The 20974-nt window shown below is 35.7% G+C and overlaps 1 protein-coding gene across 1 annotated transcript; it reads left to right on the top strand.

The window, feature by feature from the left end:
* Positions 1–320: 320 nt before the first annotated feature.
* On the top strand, positions 321–20479 carry TRA2A (transformer 2 alpha homolog). Its single transcript, XM_068972515.1, has 8 exons — positions 321–501; positions 10646–10779; positions 13855–14020; positions 14911–15099; positions 16807–16922; positions 17903–18028; positions 18340–18407; positions 18574–20479. The coding sequence occupies exons 1-8, from the start codon at positions 466–468 to the stop codon at positions 18582–18584; spliced, it is 846 nt and encodes a 281-aa protein (XP_068828616.1). The 5' UTR covers positions 321–465; the 3' UTR covers positions 18585–20479.
* The last annotated feature ends 495 nt before the right edge of the window (positions 20480–20974 follow it).

The raw sequence follows: 20974 nt of genomic DNA, 5'->3' as shown, positions 1-20974 counted from the left end.
ATTCCAAGTTTTTTCTGTTCCATCTAAATCTACTTGAAAAATATATAAAGGGACTAAAGTCAATAAAAGCTTATGTGGTGACTGAAAATCTTCAAAAGGACTGACGCTTAAGAAGGAGTCTGAAATTCGAACGTCAGGTGGGCGGTCGCTTCCGAGGCGTGGAGGGTCAGAGCTTCTGCGGCGGGCGTTGCTAGGCCCAGGCCACCACAAAGCCTCCTTGGGGGCGGGGCCTCTTGACGTCACAGAGACGCTCCGCCCCTTACGTCGTACACTAGGGAGGCCAGAAGGTTTCTGGCGGTGCCGGCGCCATTTTGCCGGAGCCTGAGACCGAGTGGGAGTGGAGTGGAGCGGCCGTTGTTGCCGTCTCTTTCCTCCTCCCCACGGTCCAGTCAGCGGGTTGATTAGGCCATCGGCCCTCAAGCCGAGACTTGTCTCTTATTTAGTTCTGGGGAGCGCCTGGCCGACATGAGTGATGTAGAGGAGAACAACTTCGAGGGCAGAGTGAGTACAAAGCCGCGGGAGCCGTCTTCGGCGGCGGCCCCGATGCTCGGGGTTTCACGGGGACGAGCGCGGTCGGGCGGGGTTGCGGGGAGTCCTGCGGGGTCCCGCTGGGAGCAGCCTCTGGAGCCATCGAGGTCGCTTCTTCACATCCCAAGATGGCTTCTGGGTTACACTCTTGCCCCAGATATCACGGATCACCCCCCTTCCCCCCTTTTTTGGAGACTGACTGATAGCCGGACTCCTGGGTCCGATTCCCACCCCCCCGCGGGGCACCTTGCCTTCTCCCCACCCCGAGGCTCCTTATCGCTGTTCCAAGGTGTGGGTCCCCGTCGCGGTGGGGCGGGAGGAGACGGCAGGGAGTTCCCCTCCGGCCGGATAGTGGTAGGTGCTTCCTGCGGTGGCGTTTCTGGCGACCCCGAGCATCGTAGAGGGTCTCGGGGTCGAAAGTGCGCGGGGCTGCTGTCCGGGCGGGGAGAAGCTGGCGCGGGACTAGCTGGGGCCTGTGTCTCCTTGGCTCTCTATTGCAGTGAGCGGCCGCGTCTCTGTTGGAACCGGCGGCGTTGCGTCTATAAAGGCGAAAGCCTTGAGGTTGAAGGTGGGACGAGCCCAATGAAGTGGTTAGTCAACGACCGCACCGACCCTTAAGCGTTCTTAAGACGAGAGCTGTGAGGGGAAAACTACGCAAGGAGCCCTTCTCCTTTAATGTCCCTTCTGCTTTCTTTTCACTTCAAAATGAATGTGGAAATGCTACAACGCCTTATTTTTCTAATTCCTTAATGTTGGGCTTTTTTTTTTTTCTTTCTTTCTTCCTTATATCTCAACTTCCAATGCTTTTCCTCCTATGACCTTTAAACACTCACCACTCCTTTACAGGTTTTTACGGTAAAAAACAAAAAGGACTCTTCTGTCTTAATCTTACATAACTGAACAAATTTCATTGCTCAGTATTTTTACAATAGTTTGTGCTATTCTCTTAACTCAAAAAGGTTACCTGAAAATTCCAGCCCCTCTCTCTCCCATTTCTCTTCTCGACCCATCCTCCAGCAAAGAGGGCTCGAAGTTTTTCATTATTTTGGATGATGAATATAAACATCACAAAGATACCTTATCCTCAGCTTAAAGATACTAGGGCGTTTAGCAGTGATTGGGTTATATTTCGGAAGTTACCCTTGTAGTGAAAATTGATGGAAGTGAGATAGTGTAAAAACCCTGTAAAGAAAACAATCCCCGGGCAGCATTTTCTGTGTTGGCATTCTGGTCACTAGGGGAAACGCATCAAAAACACTTTAGGTGTGTGCTGGAAGGAATGAGTTTTGTCTTTTTTTAGACGCTCATAAGCATCTGGAAACAGATAAACCAGAAGAAGGTCGATTTAGACTTTTGTTCTTTTTGAGTTTAAGACAAAAAAGCTATCTTGAATGCCTTTAAGATTGGTTTTCTGTATAAAATCTGAAGCCTGTAGATATCAATGAATTACCTGCTCATTTTTTAGGGTGAAGTATTGATGGTCCCAACAAAACTTTTTAAAAAATCATGTAATACTTGGTAATAGGTAGTCGTAAGCTGCTTCTTGTTTTGAAAATGTTAGCTAATAATGGGAAGAAATTTTACTGTCAGTTAAGTACAGTTTTGGGGAGTTAATGTTTGTTTTGGTTTGTGGGAAATTGAAGAGAACTACTTTGGGGACCTTATTTTCCTTTGAGGTCTTACCTTTTTGGGGGGGGGTCATCAAATTCAGAAAGTTGGCAAGTTCTAGGTAATTGTTAACCTTACCCAGCTAAGAAAGTAATATATGTAAGATTCCTACCCAATTTTAAGCTAAAATGCATGTCGGCATTAACTATATATTTTAATAGGAAAAGGCATTTTTACCTTTTCCTCCTCTTTTACAGTGTTCGTGGTCATAGGAAATACTTTTTCACATCTGATACCCAAGTGAATGAACTCAGTATGTTCACCAGTTACCTTCTGTTTTTTGTTTTTTGTTTTGCTAGGTTGAGGTAATTGTCTTTGTTTATAATTGGAAGAAGAATTGGAAGAGTGGGAGACAGTTTTCTGATGATGTACTTTTTTGTTGTTATTCTCTTAAAGCAGTTTCATATTCAGCAGTGCTTTTAGTTTTTAAACTATAGTGCCCTTGGTTTTAGAAAATAAAATTGTTGTGTTATCTTTGTACGTAAATGTAATAACGTTTTAGGGAGTCTCAGAAAAGGATTTTTAAATGGTGTTTCTGAAATGTTTTAAGTAGTTGTTATACTTCAAACTTTTTGATTAAGACAAAGAAAACAATAGGTCAGTGTTAAAGATTTCATTTCGTTTCTGTAAGGAATAAACAACATAATGTTAACCATATCCTATTGAAAAGATATTTAAAAGTAGAGAGTGACTCTATGGAAGCTTTGAAACATATTAAAGAAACAGGATTGATGCTAATAGTTCCTACTTTTATAGCATTTTACAGTCTCCCCCCTCACCATCTTGGACATATTTTCTATTTACAATGGCTGGAGAACTCTTACCATTTTAGAAATTAAAAACTGATACCCAAAGGACAGTGCAGCCAGGAATCTGAGATTTGCAAGTCCCAATCCATTGCTTATTGCATGCAAAAAATATGCTATGTATATATTTTGATTACTTTCTTAAAGGAGCACACACTACATGTCAGTGTCTCAGAGCTGTTAATTGAGCACACACTCCATGTCAGTGTCTCAGACCTGTTAATTGAGTTTGCTAAAAACAATTACAAGAACTTAATTTTCCATTATAGATAATTATCTCTTGAGTTTCCTAAAACATAAAAGAGCTTTACAAAAGAAAATATAGTTAGCTGAATTTTTGTTAAAAGTCACCCTAGCAGTTAATCAGTCATATTCCCTTCGAAGGTATTAAGTATCTCTTAACTTTTTTGTAAAGACCAGATGTTCTCAAAGGAGAGAATTTGGAGTCTGATTTGTGATAACTGATAGCTCAAATCTGGGTAAAAGTCAGAATATAATCAACTGTATGATAGAATTAATAAGAAATTCAGAAAATGAAGTTGAATGATTATGTGAGCCCAGAGGAAAGAAAAAATTATTTAGTATGTAAAACTTAATAGTGCATATTATGATAAGGGAAATACGAATATTGATTGTAAGAATGAGACAATGGGGAGGTTGCTAGACTACATAGGCTTGACTGTAGTCAGATAGTGGAGGAGTTTGATTTCTAGATTTAGGAATTTGGACTTAATCCAATCTGTGGTAAGGAGCCATCGATAGATTCTTATGAGAGTAGCATAATGAAAGGAATTTGTTTCTTTAGAACAGAAAATAGCAGAGGAAGAGCAGCAGGGCACACTTAAAATATTTAAGGAAGGAGCTTAAGAAAAGTCTTATCTAAACTGGACAGCAGTGGGATGTAAAGAATGAGCATAGAGGAGTTCAGGGGATCCAGAAGAATAGCGATACTTCTTAAAATAAGTCCATTTACTTGGTATGTGCATCAAGGTAACAGAATTTTAAGTGGAACTATCTTTATTTGGAGTTAGGAGTGAGATTGGCACTTGAGCTGACTTTTTTTGCATGTCATCTTCATAAAAATAACGAATAGTTTGCTGTGTACAACTTCAACTAAAATTAGGATTTCAATCTCAAAAAATTTTAGTATCCTTGATAGAAATTAAGGGGAATGGAAATTAATATTTTCTTGTTATTTTACTTATTCCCCTCTTTAAATTTGAAATTTTAAAAATTAAAAAAAAAATTTTTTTAATGAAAACAATGGCCCTGAGTTTTTAATCTAGGTTTAAGGATTCTTTATCATGTAGGAGTCTATCTTATAATTACATGATTGTGTGTACTTAGTAGAATTGCTGAAGAGGAAGGATACTACTTATTCCGGCATCCTGTTTTGAGAGCTTGTTCTGGCTTCTTGAGTAGCTGGGATATTTTTAAGAGACCCTAGTATTGCCATTCTTAATATATGAGATGATTAACTGGATAGTAAAAGTGAAGAGCAAAACGCAAATTCATCTATCAATTTGGAATTTAAATTTGTGTGTGTTAAGATATTTTGTTGAAGAATATCAAAAATAGGGGAAGATTTTTTGTTTTTTCTTATTTGAAACCTGTTTTGTAATAATAAGGGTGATGACTATGCCATTAGAAACCCAGCATGGCCACTAGTTTCTTTTTTTAAAAAAACCCTCTTTTTTTTTTTTAATGAATACAGATAAAATTGAAATACCAATTTTATAGATAAGAATGTTAGCAGTTTAGGTTTTAAAAAAAAAAAAAAACTTAGTCCAGCGTCTTCAGCAGTTTAATTTAACATATCTCATCACGTCAACCAGTTGCAAAAGAGTAAGGCTTCCGTTCTTTAGTACGAGTATTGTTAAACTTAGGGACTAGTCTGTGTCTCTTGAGTTTAATTTTTTTTCCTGAAGTAATATGTATCCAATTTTAATACTTTTTTGTTCTCCCCATCCATTTATTTAAGCAGAGAATTTGTAAAACTTAAGGAAATGTTTTAACATTCAAATTTTTATATTTGAGATTCTTTCGCTGAAGGGTGCTCATTTGCTCAGTCTAAGCAGAAGGTGGGATTTTTAAAAGGAACAGTACAACCAGTTGTACCCAGGATGCCTAACTGTACTTCTGCAGATTTGCCATAGTTACTACGTATAATTTGTACCATTCCTAAAATGAGTATGAAGAGTCATGGGATCTGAAAGTCTATCAAGGGATTTTAATATTTAGAGATGAGTCATTTTTTACAATACAGATAAACTTTGTTTATGGACTTAATTTTGTAAATGAACTGAAGTTACGTCCTTATGGTATAGTGTGTAGTATACAAGTGTAAAAATGGCCTTGAGTAATCATCATAAGTTTTTTCAGTTGAGTTCAGTCGTGTCCAGCTCTTTGCGTCCCCATGAATCGCAGCACACCAGGCCTCCCTGTCCATCACCATCTCTCGGAGTTCAATCAGACTCATGTCCATCGAGTCAGTGATGCCATCCAGCCGTCTCATCCTCTGTCGGCCCCTTCCCCTCCTGCCCCCAGTCCCTCCCAGCAGAGCTTGTAAATGCTGTGAAAACCTCTTGATAGCATCAGTGGGTGCTCAGTCATCATGTAACTAACCCTGAGACCCCTCCCCTTTGGGTATAAAAGGTATATATCCTCAAGCTGAATGAGTTAATACTTACTGTTCACATGTCGTAACCAGTTTAGTAGGATAGAAGTGAAGATGAGAAAATGGTAAATGATTGGATGGGGAATCAGTAAACACTGTAAAAAGAAAAAAATTGAGAAGGAAATAATGAAAGAAAATGTGATTTCCCCTCCTTCCTTTAAGTTACTTCCATAATGTAGTTCTGTATGATCTTTATTGTCTCATGATTTTCACCAAAGTGTGAGAGACTAGGCCTGAAGAGGCTGAGGCAGAAGAAAAGTTAAATTTTTTCCTTGAAACTAAGGCCCTGTCATCTTACTTACTCAAGATTTGTAAATACTCTGTAACACTAAAAGATGAGAACATAAGTAGGAAATTTTTAATGGCTTCTTAGTGGTTTGTTTTAATATAACTAAACTACTTTAGTCCTTTTACATTTATTTTCTATACCTTTGAAGTTGCCACTTATGCTCTAGCTTTTTGGACAACTGACCATAGCATATAAACTGACTAGTTTATGAACCTCGTTTAAAGTTAAAGAAGGAAATTTCCTGGTGGTCCAGTGGTTAGGAATCCATGTTTCACAGGGATCAAGGGTTTGATCCCTGGTCAGAGAACTAAGATCCCACAAGCCACATGGCATGGCCTAAATAAAATTTGTATGAAAGATTTGTAAATTTTACAGGTAATTTCACTGTGTGCATGAGTTTAAATTTAACTGCCAATTCTTTAATAATTTGTCTAACACATTGCCAAAACTATTCCAAACTTCAGAGACTATAAAGACATACAGGTTAGAATATCTGTGAGCCTTTGTAGATACAAAAACCACTTTAATCTCACTTAAGATGCAGCATACTGGACTTTAAAAGAAGGTAAATTATTTTAAATAGCTAATGTTTGAGCAGTTGGTATTTTCTTTTTAAGAAATTGCTCTAATACTAGTTATGGATTAAAAAGTGAAAATATTTTTTTATAAGCTTAAGGATCTATAAAAGAAACAGCTTAATACTCAAAAGGAAGGAAGCAGAACTGCTATAAACTGAAAGACTGAGATACATGAATTGAATAAACACAAACTGTTGTCTACAAGTCCTAAAGAATGAAGTTCTTAGTACAATAAATATAAGTTATTTGGGTAATTTAAATCCCTCCCACCCCCAAGTATAGTTCACCTAAACGCGCTAGTATGTTTCTGTGAAAATCTCTCAATTTTACAAAGTAGTAGGGAAATACATTTTGAGAATCTGTCTTAAAAACTTAGGCTATATTCACATAGACTTGGACTTCTGTAAATTTGGCACGATTACTTGGCATTTGCCTTGGAATTTGCCTTGTCAGAATATTAGAATGGGCTATAGCATAACGTTTTTATTGGTTTATTTTAATGGGCTTTAAGTATTAAGCATACATATGGTTGGAATTTGTTTTCCACCTATAATATACTAGCTGTATTAAAAGACACTGCAGTTATTTGCTGTAGGATTTTTTCTCGTTCTGCAACTACATGTGGGTATTTAATAAACTTTTTCCTGATTAAAAAGTAGTACATGGTTATAATATTTTTACACATAGATAATTCTTAGATTGAGTACATGGTCATGGTATATTTATACATAGACAATTCTTAAACTGCTTGTATGGGATACACTATAGTAGTTTCTTAGAAATCGTAGCTAGCTCCTTTTTATTTTTGGCTGTATACTTCAGCTACCACTAGAGGCATCTTGTTAATAAAGAATAGTTAAAAAAAAAAACAACACTAAGCAGGTTGTGCTGTGAGAACTTTCTGCCCAGCTCCTGGTTTATAGTAGGTAAGGTAGACTAGAAGCCTACTTAAGATCTATTTCTATTAAAATTTGTGATATGACTTGGTTGAGTCATTAATCTGCCCATTTCAAGTAGGCACTGTATTGGTTGGTGGGTCCAGATGCAGGTTACTTAGGAATTGGCAGAAGTTCTTGACAGATTTAAGAGCAGGTTAAGTAGTCTCTAGTGAAACGGGACAGATAAAACCCTTCTCAATATTTATTTTTCTCTTTGCAGTTTCGATTCCTTTTCCAAATTCTGAATAGTTGTATGAATTTCTTTGGGAAAAGTTGATATTACCATTTCATAATGAAGATGGTCAAAGATGGAAAAGAATAATCTAGCATTTGTCCACAAAGGGCTTATTATAGTCTAATTTCTAATGCACAGTGACGAGTAAAAGTTTTTTATGCTCTGTAGTTTTATTTTTTAGTTTAAGTTTACTGACAGTTGTTGATTTACCTTTTTAGCTAGATGTTTCTAAACTGTTTTTGGAAGTTAAAATGACTGACATCTTTATAAGTTAAAGGGGGAGTTATGAGCACTCTTTCTTAACCTTGAATGATTCCATGAAAAAAAAGATGCATTTTGAGGTTTCCCTGATATAAAAATTGAAGGGTAGGTAACAGAGGAGGTTAGGTATTTGTGACACCTTGGATAATAAAAACCAAAAGATATTCTGTTATATCTTAGCTTTTGCTAACAAAGTAAAAGGAAAATTATACATTTTCCAGTGGGTTGCTATCCCAGAAATGAGATTTAAAATTTAAATTGTTACTGAGTTACCTTGTTAACATTAATACCTAAAAGGTGGTTACTTTCAGCACTATTAAATAATTTTCTACTATTGTTTTTATGGTGAAAGTGAAGTTGCTCAGTTGTGTCCTACTCTTTGCAACCCCAGGGTCAGTAGCCTACCAGGTTCTACCGTCCATGGGATTTTCCAGGCAAGAATACTGGAGTGGGTTGCCATTTCCTTCTCCAGGAGATCTTCCTGACCTAGGGATTGAACCCGGGTCTCCCTCATTGTAGGCAGATGCTTTACCGTCTGAGCCACCAGGGAAGTCTTTGAAGATAGAAGTCTTTAATATATAAACCTATTTCTGTCTTAAAAATTAAAGGTTTTAAGAGTATCAGAGCACACAGAGTGATGTTTGTAAATTTATACCAAGGGATCTGTTTATATAAGGGAAAGCCAAAAGAAAGGAGGGGGGTATATTTTTACCTAATGAAATACAGGTAATGAACTGGCCTATGAGACTTCAATTACAAATGAGTGGCCATACTTTTGTTTTTAGTCCTGAATATGCTGCTTTTACCGTTTCAGTGAATGAAAAAACCTAAATTGCTATGCCTGTTCCAGGCATCTGTCCAGAAATTTAGAAAGTATCTGAGATGTGGTGAAAGACTTTCTGTATGTAGGTAAATAAATGGAGAAAGTGGATGTTGAACAGAAGGGTAGCTCTGTATTTCAGTTTGTTTTTATCTGAAAAAAAAAAATAGGCCTGGTAGCATCAATAGTACCATTTTTGAAAAATAAGCCTGAAGGAAAACCTCAAGGAAGTTGGATGATAATCTTAATGACATAAATGAAAATTGGTGGAAAATGGGTTTGTTTTCACTAATAATCAAGGGTTAAGTGGACAGAGAAGCCAAACTGTCCATCCTACTTTGGTCATAAGTTCTTCATATGTCTATCAAAATTTTAAAAGCAGGCTTCTAATAAGTTTTAAATGATTTGGAAAGTTTTGATTTATATCCAATTTTTTTAGAAGCCAGTTGGATTTCTGATAAATGATATAGTCACTGAAGGGAATATACGTATGCATAACTATATAAAATATGCAAAAACTTTGAAAAAGATAGGATAAACAATAAAGACCATGATACTAATTTACAACTACTAGGAACTTAAAAGCCAAAGGGGAAATTTTTTAAGTTTTATATTTCTCCCCCCCCCCCTTTCTCTTTTTTTAGTATGCTTGTTTTATTTCAGATTGTATCTTTCTGGTTAAAGTCAGAGTAAGCAAAGATAGTGGTCAAACAATCAGGAAATGTTAGTAATTTTACTAATTGTGTTTTAACTTCTCTGAACCTCAGCATGTGTCCTATAATAGGTGAGTTTAGATAGGTGTGTTCAGATATTCCAGCCTGTGATGCTTTGCTTTAACTATATCTTGGTATCTTAGCCCGGCTTAGGGAGAGCTTATTTTGAGATCATTGGGAATCTTCAGGTTATAAATTAGTGAAAACTTAAGACATAGGTATGGGGGGATTACAGTTAATGTTAGAGTTATGCTTGAATTAAGTATTTATATTAAAACTGCTCACATTTTAGGAACTAGGATGAAACTTGGGAGGAGGGTGAACAGTATGGTAAAAAACATTTAGAGAAATTCAGTAAATTCTCTTTAATTGTTAGAAACTAGAGTTTTGAAAAATTTTAAAGATTATAAAATTGTTTTTTTAATAAACTAGTTATTTGCACTTTACCTGCTGGCTTTTCCATTTGGTAGATAACATTCTGAACTCCAGCAGAGTTTTATAATCCCCACGTGCTTAAATATACTAAATGTTCTTTTTCCATTAAGGTTAATGTTCGTGAAGAAATTGAAGAGTTTTTTCCAAGAATGTGGAAGATAAATCAAGATAAAAGAAGGCTAATGAAAAGTATTAAAGATCAGAAAATTAAAATTGAATGGGGGAAAAAATTGAACAGAAGATTGGTCAGATAGAAGCACTTGAATATTTTTTAAGGCTATTTTGAATTGTTTTGGGGAAGAATACACGAAGTATGAAAAATGAAAAACTCAATGAAGAATGAAGAGAAGTAGAAAGCAAGAGTGAAGTAGAATTAAAAGAATCTGGAAGAATGAATGGGTCCTAGGTTAAGTAAATGTATGGTTTATGTTCCAGTGTCTGTATGATCAAGTTGTAGATGAATTTGCATGATTACTTAGTTAATAGAGAATTGGTGATCTGGTTCAAGTAGGGAATTATTGAGGACAGTTAGCAATATTAACAATGGGTTATTAATGAGCTGAAATTTTTTCTGGAGGGTGTTGCCTAACCGTTTGTTTTTCAGGAGCAATCAATATAAATAATTACGGTACTTTAAATGTTAGGTGTTAGGCATCTATGTGACCAGTGCCATTTGTAATACTGTCTTCTTTGTTAGGAGTCTCGCTCTCAGTCAAAATCTCCAACGGGAACTCCTGCTCGTGTAAAATCGGAGAGCAGGTCAGGATCTCGTAGTCCATCAAGGGTTTCCAAACACTCTGAATCCCATTCTCGATCAAGATCAAAATCCAGGTAAGTGTTTAAAATAATATGTGAGTATGTTTAAAATGCTTTTCTTGGATTTTTCTGGGCAAAGTGGTTTTTACCAAATCCCTCATTTTTGTTGCAATTTTTTTCTGGAAATTTTGCTCAAAATCATGAAAATTTTTTTTAACAATGGAGTTTAGAAATCAATGGTATGTTACAGATATAAAGACTTAGATAAGGTAGAATAATTTGTTAGCTCTATTAGTCTAGAGCTGTTACTTGTTAATACAAATTAAATATGTGTTGATTGATTTAAATGTGCTTGGCATTTGAGGGTTATTGTTTGATATTATTTCAGCAATATTTGCACAACAAAAAGATAATTTTTTCCATTGGAGACCTGGCATACAATTTAATGCAGAAAAGGTTGATATATGTACGTGGTTCTGGTTATCAGAATGATTTGAGCTTTTTCAAGTTTCACATTACAGCTGCATTATTTAACTGAAGATTTTGACTCATTAGGTCCAGGAGGGAACTCTGATGGTCTGATCAGATAAATTGTTGGAAAGTGGTGCTAGAGTGATTCAGAGTTCAGCCGCTTCCCCTGATTACAACAAAGACTAGTGAGCCATTGCAGGGTTCACTGTTTCAGAGATCTCAGGTGTACTGTTGTGGAGTGGTGGGAGGAACAGTTAAAAGCAATCTGGACAGTTATTTTTATTTTGATAAGTCATTGTAATTTCTTGATTAAAAGACATAGTTTATATCTCTGAATAGTGTGTGCTTGCAGGGGGACATGAAATAAGAATCGAAGGCTGTACTTTTCTTGTAGTCTACAGTTAGTTCTTTTTCTCTGTTGTATCCAGGATCCAGCCTAGTGCTTGATTTGCTAACCACTCTACATATTTAACTGAATCCACATGTGCAGAATTGTGCTCCATAGAGTTCGGGTGTGGAAACAGAAGTCAGCATAATTTCATTTTAGGACTTTTGTGGTTGCTACTCTCAGCCTAGAGTATTCTTCCCTCATGATAGTCTCAAATCATCACTTGATTCAGTTTTATGCTCCTGTACCACTGGAGAACATTAAATACCAGTGCACACACACTGTTCCCTTACTCCTGTTTTTTTTTCATGATATTTATCACTGTCTGACTTAGAGAAAGGATAGGCACTCATGTCACTTTTCATTGCTTTAGTCTTCCTTCAGTATCTGTTGGCAAGGGGCAGGATTGGTTCTCCTGTGGATGCCAAATTCTTAGATGCTTGTGGGTGTATGCTAAATCATTTCAGTCGTGTCTGACTCTTGTCAACCCTATGGACTGTAGCCCACCAGGCTCCTCTGTCTGTGGGATTCTCCAGGCAAGAATACTGAAGTGGGTTGCCATTTCCTCCTCCAAGGGAGCTTCCAGACCCAGGGAGTGAACCCTTGTCTCTTGAGTCTCCTGCGTGTGTTCTTCACCACTAGCACCACCTGGGAAGCCCCTCTCAGAGGCTCAAGTCCCTTATGTAAAATGGCATAGTACAGTCAGCCCTCCATACCTAGGACCAACACATTTAAATGTAACAGTTGGTATTTTATGTAACAACTAGTTTTATTAATATTTTTTATTTTTTAAATTGAAACTATAAATTAATGCCAAGGAAAATAGAAAACCCTGTTCAGTGTTCCTATATGGATACAAGTGTTTTCTTGTTCTATCCCACCTCCCCATGATTAATTTATTTTGGATAGTAGGCCATTCATGTTATTGTTTTCATTCCAACTCGGAACTGTTTGCCAAGGAACCTTTGCTCTTGGTATTCCTAGAACACTTTCCCCCTGCCTACCTAGTAAAATCTCCCAGCTTTATTGTTTAAATTTTCCGGCCCTTAGCATTTATAACATTTATTGAATGCCTCATAGAAGTTATTTTGTATGACTGTCATCACTACTAGTCTGGGTATTTAAGGATGGATCAGATGAATAGTAATAAGAAATTCCATTTTCTTTGCAATGAAAAGAATGTGAGTAATTGGAAATAAACAATAGATGAACTAGGGAATCAGCAGTAGAAAAATTGGTGAGATACTGTAGAAGGTTTGAAAAAATGAAGACCATTAAACATGAGGACTGTTAGATTAGGGGGGCAGTTTAGGTTGTGATGAGTTAATTTAGCAGGTGCTAGATTGCAGCAGGCTAAGGAAAGACTGGAGAGGAAATGATACTTAACCGTGAAGGGAATATAGAACTATACTGAAAAGGTAATAAGACTCAAACAATTTTATTGTGATGGTAGTTGGTTGGTGGTTTGTTTATGTCTTTTTTTTTTTCCATTTTAAGAGTATGGTATTAAATGCATTCATATTGCTGTACATTCATCACAGCCATCCATCTCCATAATTCTTTTTATCTTGTAAAACTGAAACTGCGAGTTAAACAAGGACTCTCATTCTCCTCCCCTTCCAGCCACTGACAAACCACCATCTTTCTTTCTGTCTATATGATTTTGACTACTCTTAAGTATCTCATCTAAGTGAAATAACAGTATTTGTCTTCTTATAACTGGTTTATTTCACTTGCCATAATGTCCTCAAGGTTTATCCATGTTGTAGAGTATTAAATAATTTTCTTTCTAGTGCTAGTTGATAACTTTCTTTTTAAAGAATGTGGAGCCTTAACATGTTTGTAAGGTAAGGTGAAAAGAGTTAACTAGAAAAAAGGAGGAGATGTAGTCTATAAGAGGAAGAATACTTTTTCTTCTAAAAGGATAAACAAGCTGAAAACAAGCAGGGATATACGTATAGGTCCTCGGAATTGTCAAAAGTTCAGGAAGCTAAAGTAAAGTGGGTGAATCACTAACAAAATTTGTAAAAATTTACTGTGCATATACCAAAAAAGACAGTTTACAAATAGGGAGCGCTCAAACCAAACATGGAATGAGGCTCAGTGGTATGTTATTAATACAAAGCAGCTTATAATGGTGAGCAGGCAGTGTCTCAAGTATTTGATGATTAAATTAATGACTAATCTGGTTTTGTCCAGAGAGCCTTCAACTGGTGTCCATTTGTTTTTTATTTTTAACAGCGTTAGCCATTTTGTTCCAGTATTTTTACCTAAATTTATTTCTCTCAAAGGTCGAGGTCAAGGAGGCATTCTCATAGACGTTACAGTCGATCCAGATCCCATTCTCACTCTCATAGGAGACGATCTCGAAGTAGGTCATATACACCAGAATACCGACGTCGAAGGAGCCGAAGTCATTCTCCAATGTCTAACCGGAGAAGACATACAGGCAGCAGGGTATATGGTTTTTTAAGTTAATGAAAACCTTTTATGTGTTTCCTGTGTCTTTAGTCATAGTATAAAATCTTGCTTTTGTAAGAGCTAGAGCACTGTTTAAAAGTGGTACTCCAGAAACATCCTTGGCTATATGAATATTGTTTATATTCATTCAAGTATATTTTCTTGTCTTGACTTTTGAATCATTAAAAGAAATTTGGGGGAAAACATGTTGCAAGAATTGAAATGAAAAGCTAACTTGAAAATATTGAGATTAAAAGTTTCACCATGGGAAGAGGGTAGCAAGGAAATACCAAGCTAACAGTTATATTGAGCAATATGCAAAGTTCCTCAGTGCATTAATAAATGCAGTTAACCTTTCCGTGAGACAGGTTACCTTATTATTGATAAAGAAATTGAGTCTTGGATATGTGATGTTGAGGTTTGATTCTGTTTAACGGTGATGGAGTCTGCTATTATTTAATGGTGTTTTGAAATCAGCACATTAATTTTTCAAATCTGGAAAGAATACCCTTGCTAAAGAGTGAAAATAGAAGAGGGGAGTCTAATTAGCAATTGCAGATGAAGTCAGGTTGAGTACAGATCTATAGGGGATATAAAACATTTGAATAAACTAGAAATAGACATTAAAGATAAATTCTTAGTATTCTGAAAATTGCTGGACTAGTGAATTAGGGACGTTTTTATTCAGTCTATAACCTGAAGTATATTCTAGAGAAGGTTTGAGTGTACTATGAACTGTAAAATATAGCTTATCTGGTTTTTTCCTTTTAAATTCTTGTTTCCAAGTGATTTTGTGTATTGGGTGAAGTGCCCTAAGCAGAAGTATTTCTGTATGTTTGTTTTTTTTTTTTTTAATTTAGAGCTTAAATAACATCTTTATTCAACAGGCAAATCCTGATCCCAATACTTGTCTAGGAGTGTTTGGACTCAGTTTGTACACAACAGAGAGAGATCTTCGAGAAGTATTTTCTCGATATGGACCGTTGAGTGGTGTCAATGTGGTTTATGACCAGCGAACTGGACGGTCACGGGGATTTGCTTTTGTTTATTTCGAGAGAATAGATGACTCAAAGGAGGTAATTTTTTGTAATTATTTTTGTCACTTTGAAAAATTTCTCATGTGCGTTATTTAGTATTGAGTTAACTTTTGAAAGTTGATTAATAAATTTCCAGTTCCATAAACATTATGTGCTCTTTAATCCTCTGACATAGTTTAAACTCTGCCTGTTAGTGTTAAAATTGGAATGTTCAGTTTCACTTTCCAGCTAAAATGCATATAGGCATATCCTGATTAAAATCTGGCCTTGTGAAGTAGTTTATGAGTTACATGGAAAAGATGAAGTGTATATAACTGTTCTCTTTTGAAAAAGCCTTATTCATGCTCTAAGCAAATGATTACATTGACTTTTAAAAAATTGTGTTTAGGTTTAATCAATCTGTTTAATTTTTTTGTCTGATTATCTCCCTGTCTATACAGAGCTTTGTTTTTCTATTCTCTTAATAGTCATCTGTCATTCTGTTCTATAATGGAAAGAGTTGATACCTTTTCATTTTTGTTTAGTGCCCTTAATATGCCTAACAGAATGATCCCAGTCAATGTCAGAGATTTTAAATAGTGTTGTTGTAATGTATTAGGTAATGGATTGTAGAGGAAGCAGTAGGCTTGCCTTCAAAAGTTCATGGTGATTGAATTGAAAATTCCATTTTAAGGAATTTTTGAAGCTCATTTGTTAAAGAACAGAAGGTACTGGCTTGTCTTTTTTGTACCATTATATATATGTGACAGTAGTTGGGTGTAGGTCATTATTGCTTTTTGTATCAATAGTGTTTGGTTATAGTATAAACAGTCATATTAAAAGCATATCTTTCAACAGTAGTAGATGCTGTTGACATCTGTTGTTTGTAAAGCAGGATGATATTAAACATCCTACAATGCACAGGATAGCCACCGACAACACAGAATTAACCACTGCCAAATGTCAGTGGTAGTGTCGTTGAAAAACCTGGATAAGTCTAACAAAATAATGCTCTCAGTTGAAGGCATTTATATGATAGACATATACTGATAGACACTAGTGGTTTTTTATTGTTGCATATTTGTGTTTTGTTTTTTCCTGTTCTCAATAAAGGATAAAGGTGTAAATTTAGAAATACCAGGATATCTGACCTGAAGTAAAAGTGCAGACAATATCACAGTTAAAATTTGTGTAAATATGAAGCTTGTTTGCCCTGCCTTTTGACACCCCTGCTCCTTAGGTTTATTTCTGAGTGAGGTAAAATGGAAATGACAGCTTCACTTAGTTTCAAAATGCTTCTTAAAATGTTAAAGTGGTTGGTTTATTAATGCTTTTATTAGTACTAGTACCAAAGGGCAGAATGATAGGGAATATGAGCACAGGTATAATCTTGGTGGCAGATGAGAAAGTTCCTTTGTATTTGAAGCTCACTAGGTGGCAGTATGTTATTTAAGGAATGGCTTGACTAGTTTAGACCTGTTCACTGAAAAGCACTTTCTGCTTTGAACTGCTCAGACTGAAGCTAGATTCTGAAGCCTCAGAATTCTGCAGGTTCTGTGGTTGCTTCTTTGTAACTTTTAATACAAGCCTGCGGAAGTATTCTTGTGTACATTGAAAATTCATTATTATTGACAGGCATAATAGCAGGAATTAAGATGTCAAGTCCTTGCTGTTTTTACTTGAAAGAAATGTTTACCAAATTTTCAGTTTTGAAAGTTTCCCCTTGGTAAATTACGCATGACTTTCTGTGCCTGTTATCTTTTATAGGCTATGGAAAGGGCAAATGGAATGGAACTGGATGGTAGAAGAATTCGGGTGGATTATTCTATCACCAAGAGAGCACACACACCAACACCAGGCATATACATGGGCAGACCAACTCAGTAAGATTTTGAGTTTCCTAAGCTGAATTTTAAGAGTCAAAAAGCCACCAGAAATGTGTATACATCTTTGGTTAATCAAAAGATATAACTTTTTTCCCTTGTAATTAGAATTGAAAGTTATTTAATGTATGTGTGTGTGTATATATATATTATTTGAATCACTTTAATTTTTTATATGTATATTTGAGCAAGGGGACATTAAAACTAGTTGAAGTGCATTCCTAGCTCTTTTCTTGTATACAATAGAAAAATTATTAAATGTATGTATTAAAAATGTATTAAATTATTAAAAGTATGCTTTTAAATACTTCTCGTTCTATTTATGTGACCTTGGAAGCCTCTGTGTGTAGGAAAAAGTTTTTTAATATATTAAAACCAGAGAGTGAAAGAAGGAGTATAGGCTTTCATTTAATGTGAAGCCTCTTGGGAGAAAAAAGGATTTGACAAGGAGAGCCCACTGAAAACTAAAGTGAAAATAATGTCCATATGATTAAGAGTTAGGAAAACAACAAGGAAAAGAGGGCTTAGAATTTAAATTCACTGATAGATGTTTGAACACCAGACCTTAACCTTTAGTGCTGGACTTCAGTATAAAGTAGTTAGTTTTCTTTGGTGTTCAGGTTTGGATACTTCTAAATTCTTGAGATTTATTAACTCCTTTTGAACTGGTCATAGAACATACATCTTAGTAATTTGGTACTTTTTCTCAGCACAGTGCTTTTTTTCACCGTATTGAAAAGGTCTTACTGATTTGGCTAGTGCCTTATAATTTGTAGTTAGTGAAGTTATTCTTGGCTATTTATGTTATAAATATCAAGCAGAATACCATAGGAGTCAACAAAGTAAGACATTGAAGTAACTGGCATGAAAGGGTTATTGTTTCTCTCTTAGCTTCTTCCATTTTATTTAAGCATCTATTTGTATTAAATGATAGAAAATAATCATTCCTGTTGATGTGGAATTTGCACCTTTTTCTACAGCAGTGGTGGTGGTGGCGGTGGTGGCGGTGGTGGAGGTGGGGGAGGTGGCAGACGTCGAGATTCTTACTATGATCGAGGATATGATCGTGGGTACGACAGATATGAAGACTATGATTACCGGTACAGGTAATGTTGTAACTTACAATTTCTGTTCTGAATTAGATGATAATAGAAGTATGGGCACTTTAAAGTTAATATGTATTGATAAAAATGAGTGAAATATGGGACTTCCCTGGCAGTCCAGTGGTTGATACTCTAATTGCAGTGCAGAGGCATGTGCATTTGTATCGACCAATACTCACCTTGTATAGTTGGTGCATTGAAAAATTAATAGCTTATCTTAGATCTGCTACTAGTTTGAATGATGAAATTTTTGTTTTTATCTGCTTCAGTGTAGTGATTATGTGCTTTGCTAAGTAATCTTTTATCTCCTACAGAAGAAGATCACCTTCTCCTTATTATAGTCGATACAGATCACGATCAAGATCTCGATCCTACAGCCCAAGTATGTATACTTTTGCTTTTGTCACATTAAGAACCAAATTTGTAACTAATGGCTTATTTTAGAAAATTAGGGTGTATAGTGACTGTAAATAGTTGGGAAATATTAGGCAAGTGAAACTGTAATTGTCATTTGACTTAATTTTTTTTTTTTTTTTACTCTTTTGCAGGACGCTATTAATACGCAGAGCAGTTGCAGTTGAGGACATCTTTTTCTCTTTTTTTAATTCTGGATTTCCCCAAGCTTCTAATCCTTTCTCCTCCTCGAAAAGAACCCTTAAAAAATCTTTGGTTTGTTTAGCATCTCCACTTTGTCAATTGTATTGCTATTTTCCACCCCTTTTATTATATTCTTAAAGATGTAATTGTCATTTTTGAGTAGTTAAACATCTTGAGTAAAAAAGGAACCCCCCCGTGTTATGCTCTGTAAATGATTTTTTTGTTTGTTTTTTACTTTTATGGAAAATTCACTCCTAGCTTATCAAAATGAGGAAAGAAATGATCTTTTTAAAGCTTCTTTTGTGTTAGATATTGTATTAGACATTGTATTAGAGGTCTGCATTTACTACAAACTCCTTTTTTAACTTTCTTTTGGGGAAGTTAGTAGTAGTTCAGTCAGGTCAAGTTTGTCTGGGGTGGCATGGAACAGTCAAATAGTTAAGTATAGAAAGTTTGAAGCTATAGAAGAAAATACTTACTTGGTCATTTCTTTTGAAGAACATAATTTTTGAACCCTAAAAATTACTTCTTTTTTTAGAAATGAAAAGCTTGTGGACTCCTATAAAACATGTTGTATTTAAAATACATTTGTTGAAAGTTAAAAATGTAAAGTGTGATTTTTGTGTTGAATTTATTAATCAGTGAAGGACAGCCTTTATTATTTATTACTTAGAGCAATTGTATAATTGCTATTAGAAATTTTGGTATTGGGACAATGGTTTAGGCAGGCTGTTTGTATAGAGTTCTTAGAAGTAGTTGGGGGGGTAGTCTTCTTTCAAATAAAAGTTAATTTCTTTGAAAATGGGACTCTCTTTATTGTGGTACAGTGGGAAGATATAACTGGATTAATTTGGATTTCCTTTTTCCTAGTACTTTTGCATGCACCTAAATGTATAATCTGTGTCTCTTCTTGAAAAACCCTTTTCTTTCCTCCCTTTTTTGGTCAACTACCAATATTGATAGTATTCCGTGTTGAAGAAAAGATAAATAGTATGGTTTATTTCTTCAAGAAGCCCACATTCTAATGGGAAAACACATTTAAATAACTAGTGTAATGAAAGGGGAGGCTTGCAAATGAAGAGGTGGATGATTTTTCAGGTGACCTTTAAGAAAAAGTATAGGAACATGAGCCTCCTTTGCTTTCTCCCTCAAAGCAATGGGAATAAAATTAGATTATTATGATCTGTATGCTAGCTCAGTGAGATCTATGGAATCCAAGTACCACAGATATCTTTTTTAAAAAGCTAACTTGCCACTAAGGGCTATCTTAGTGAATAAAGCTCTCTCTTGTTGGTCCCTACAGGAATTTTGTTCTTTAAGCCGGGTTATTTAAAGACTGGAAATCATTGCCCTAATGAATGAGAACATTAACTTGTTGACTGCAGGAATACTTTTAAAATATATGTATCATCAAAAAGTAAAAGTGTATGCACATATATATGTATAACATGTAAAGAGAATCACTTTGCTGTATACATGAAAATAACAAAATAGTATAAATCAAATATGCTTCAATAAAAGTGTAAATTTCAAAAATAAAAATAAAAACGTTAGCCAAAATGTGGAAGAGAATTAATAGCCACATAAAGAGATATTGAACATGATTAAAGACACAGTATGTAGAGAATACAATACCCTGTCAGTCCATTGGTTAGGACTCCACTGACTGCTGAGGGCCCAAGTTCAGTCTCTGGTGGAGGAACTAAGATTTCCACAAACCACACAGTGCGGCCAAAAAAAAATTATACACACCTACATACATATTGTAATAAAGGTGCATGAATGCATTCTCAAACTTGCAATAATGTGAGATGATACAATGCCCATGTGATGAATTAAGTGAGGTGAATGAATGGCATTGTTAGGTTACAGTCGACCTGATAATATGTCAGAAGGAGGATCATGTGCTCCAGGTGATGCTGGATCTTGGATTTACGATGATGCTGATGGTTGGAGACCCTAAGAAGGATGAAGCAGGATGGTGCAAGAGTTCATCACTCAGAGTGGCTTACAATTTAAAACTTATGAATTGTTTCTGGAATTTTTAATATTTTTGGATTATTTGGTCAACTTTAGATAATTAAAACTACAAAGTGAAAGGGGTGACTGTTGTATCTCTCTGATGGTAATTTAATCCAGAAATAGATTTTCAGGACATGATTTTCAGACTGCTACAATTACTGCTTTGTAAATTTGAGAGGATACTTCCTTGATATAGGGAATGTAACTGGCAACATCCTTTAACAATGAGTTGGGAATAAAGTTGACAAACTTGGAAAAATTGAGACTCTTACAAGAGGGCCTAATCCTACTGTTCCCTCAAAAGTAAACTGGGACACATGGGTAATTGAA

Source organism: Capricornis sumatraensis, chromosome 5, assembly GCF_032405125.1.
Source record: "Capricornis sumatraensis isolate serow.1 chromosome 5, serow.2, whole genome shotgun sequence".
In the NCBI taxonomy this organism is placed as follows: Eukaryota; Metazoa; Chordata; class Mammalia; order Artiodactyla; family Bovidae; genus Capricornis; species Capricornis sumatraensis.
Note: the sequence above shows the minus strand (reverse complement) of the source record. Positions and strands in the feature narration are given on the sequence as shown.

What these genes read in the sequence shown, in the direction of transcription:
- TRA2A (XM_068972515.1), top strand. Translation starts at nt 466, where the DNA reads ATGAGTGATGTAGAGGAGAACAACTTCGAGGGCAGA. An exon ending in TACATGGGCAGACCAACTCA is followed by an intron (nt 16,923 to 17,902) that starts GTAAGATTTTGA and finishes CTTTTTCTACAG; the next exon opens with CAGTGGTGGTGGTGGCGGTG. An exon ending in GACTATGATTACCGGTACAG is followed by an intron (nt 18,029 to 18,339) that starts GTAATGTTGTAA and finishes TATCTCCTACAG; the next exon opens with AAGAAGATCACCTTCTCCTT.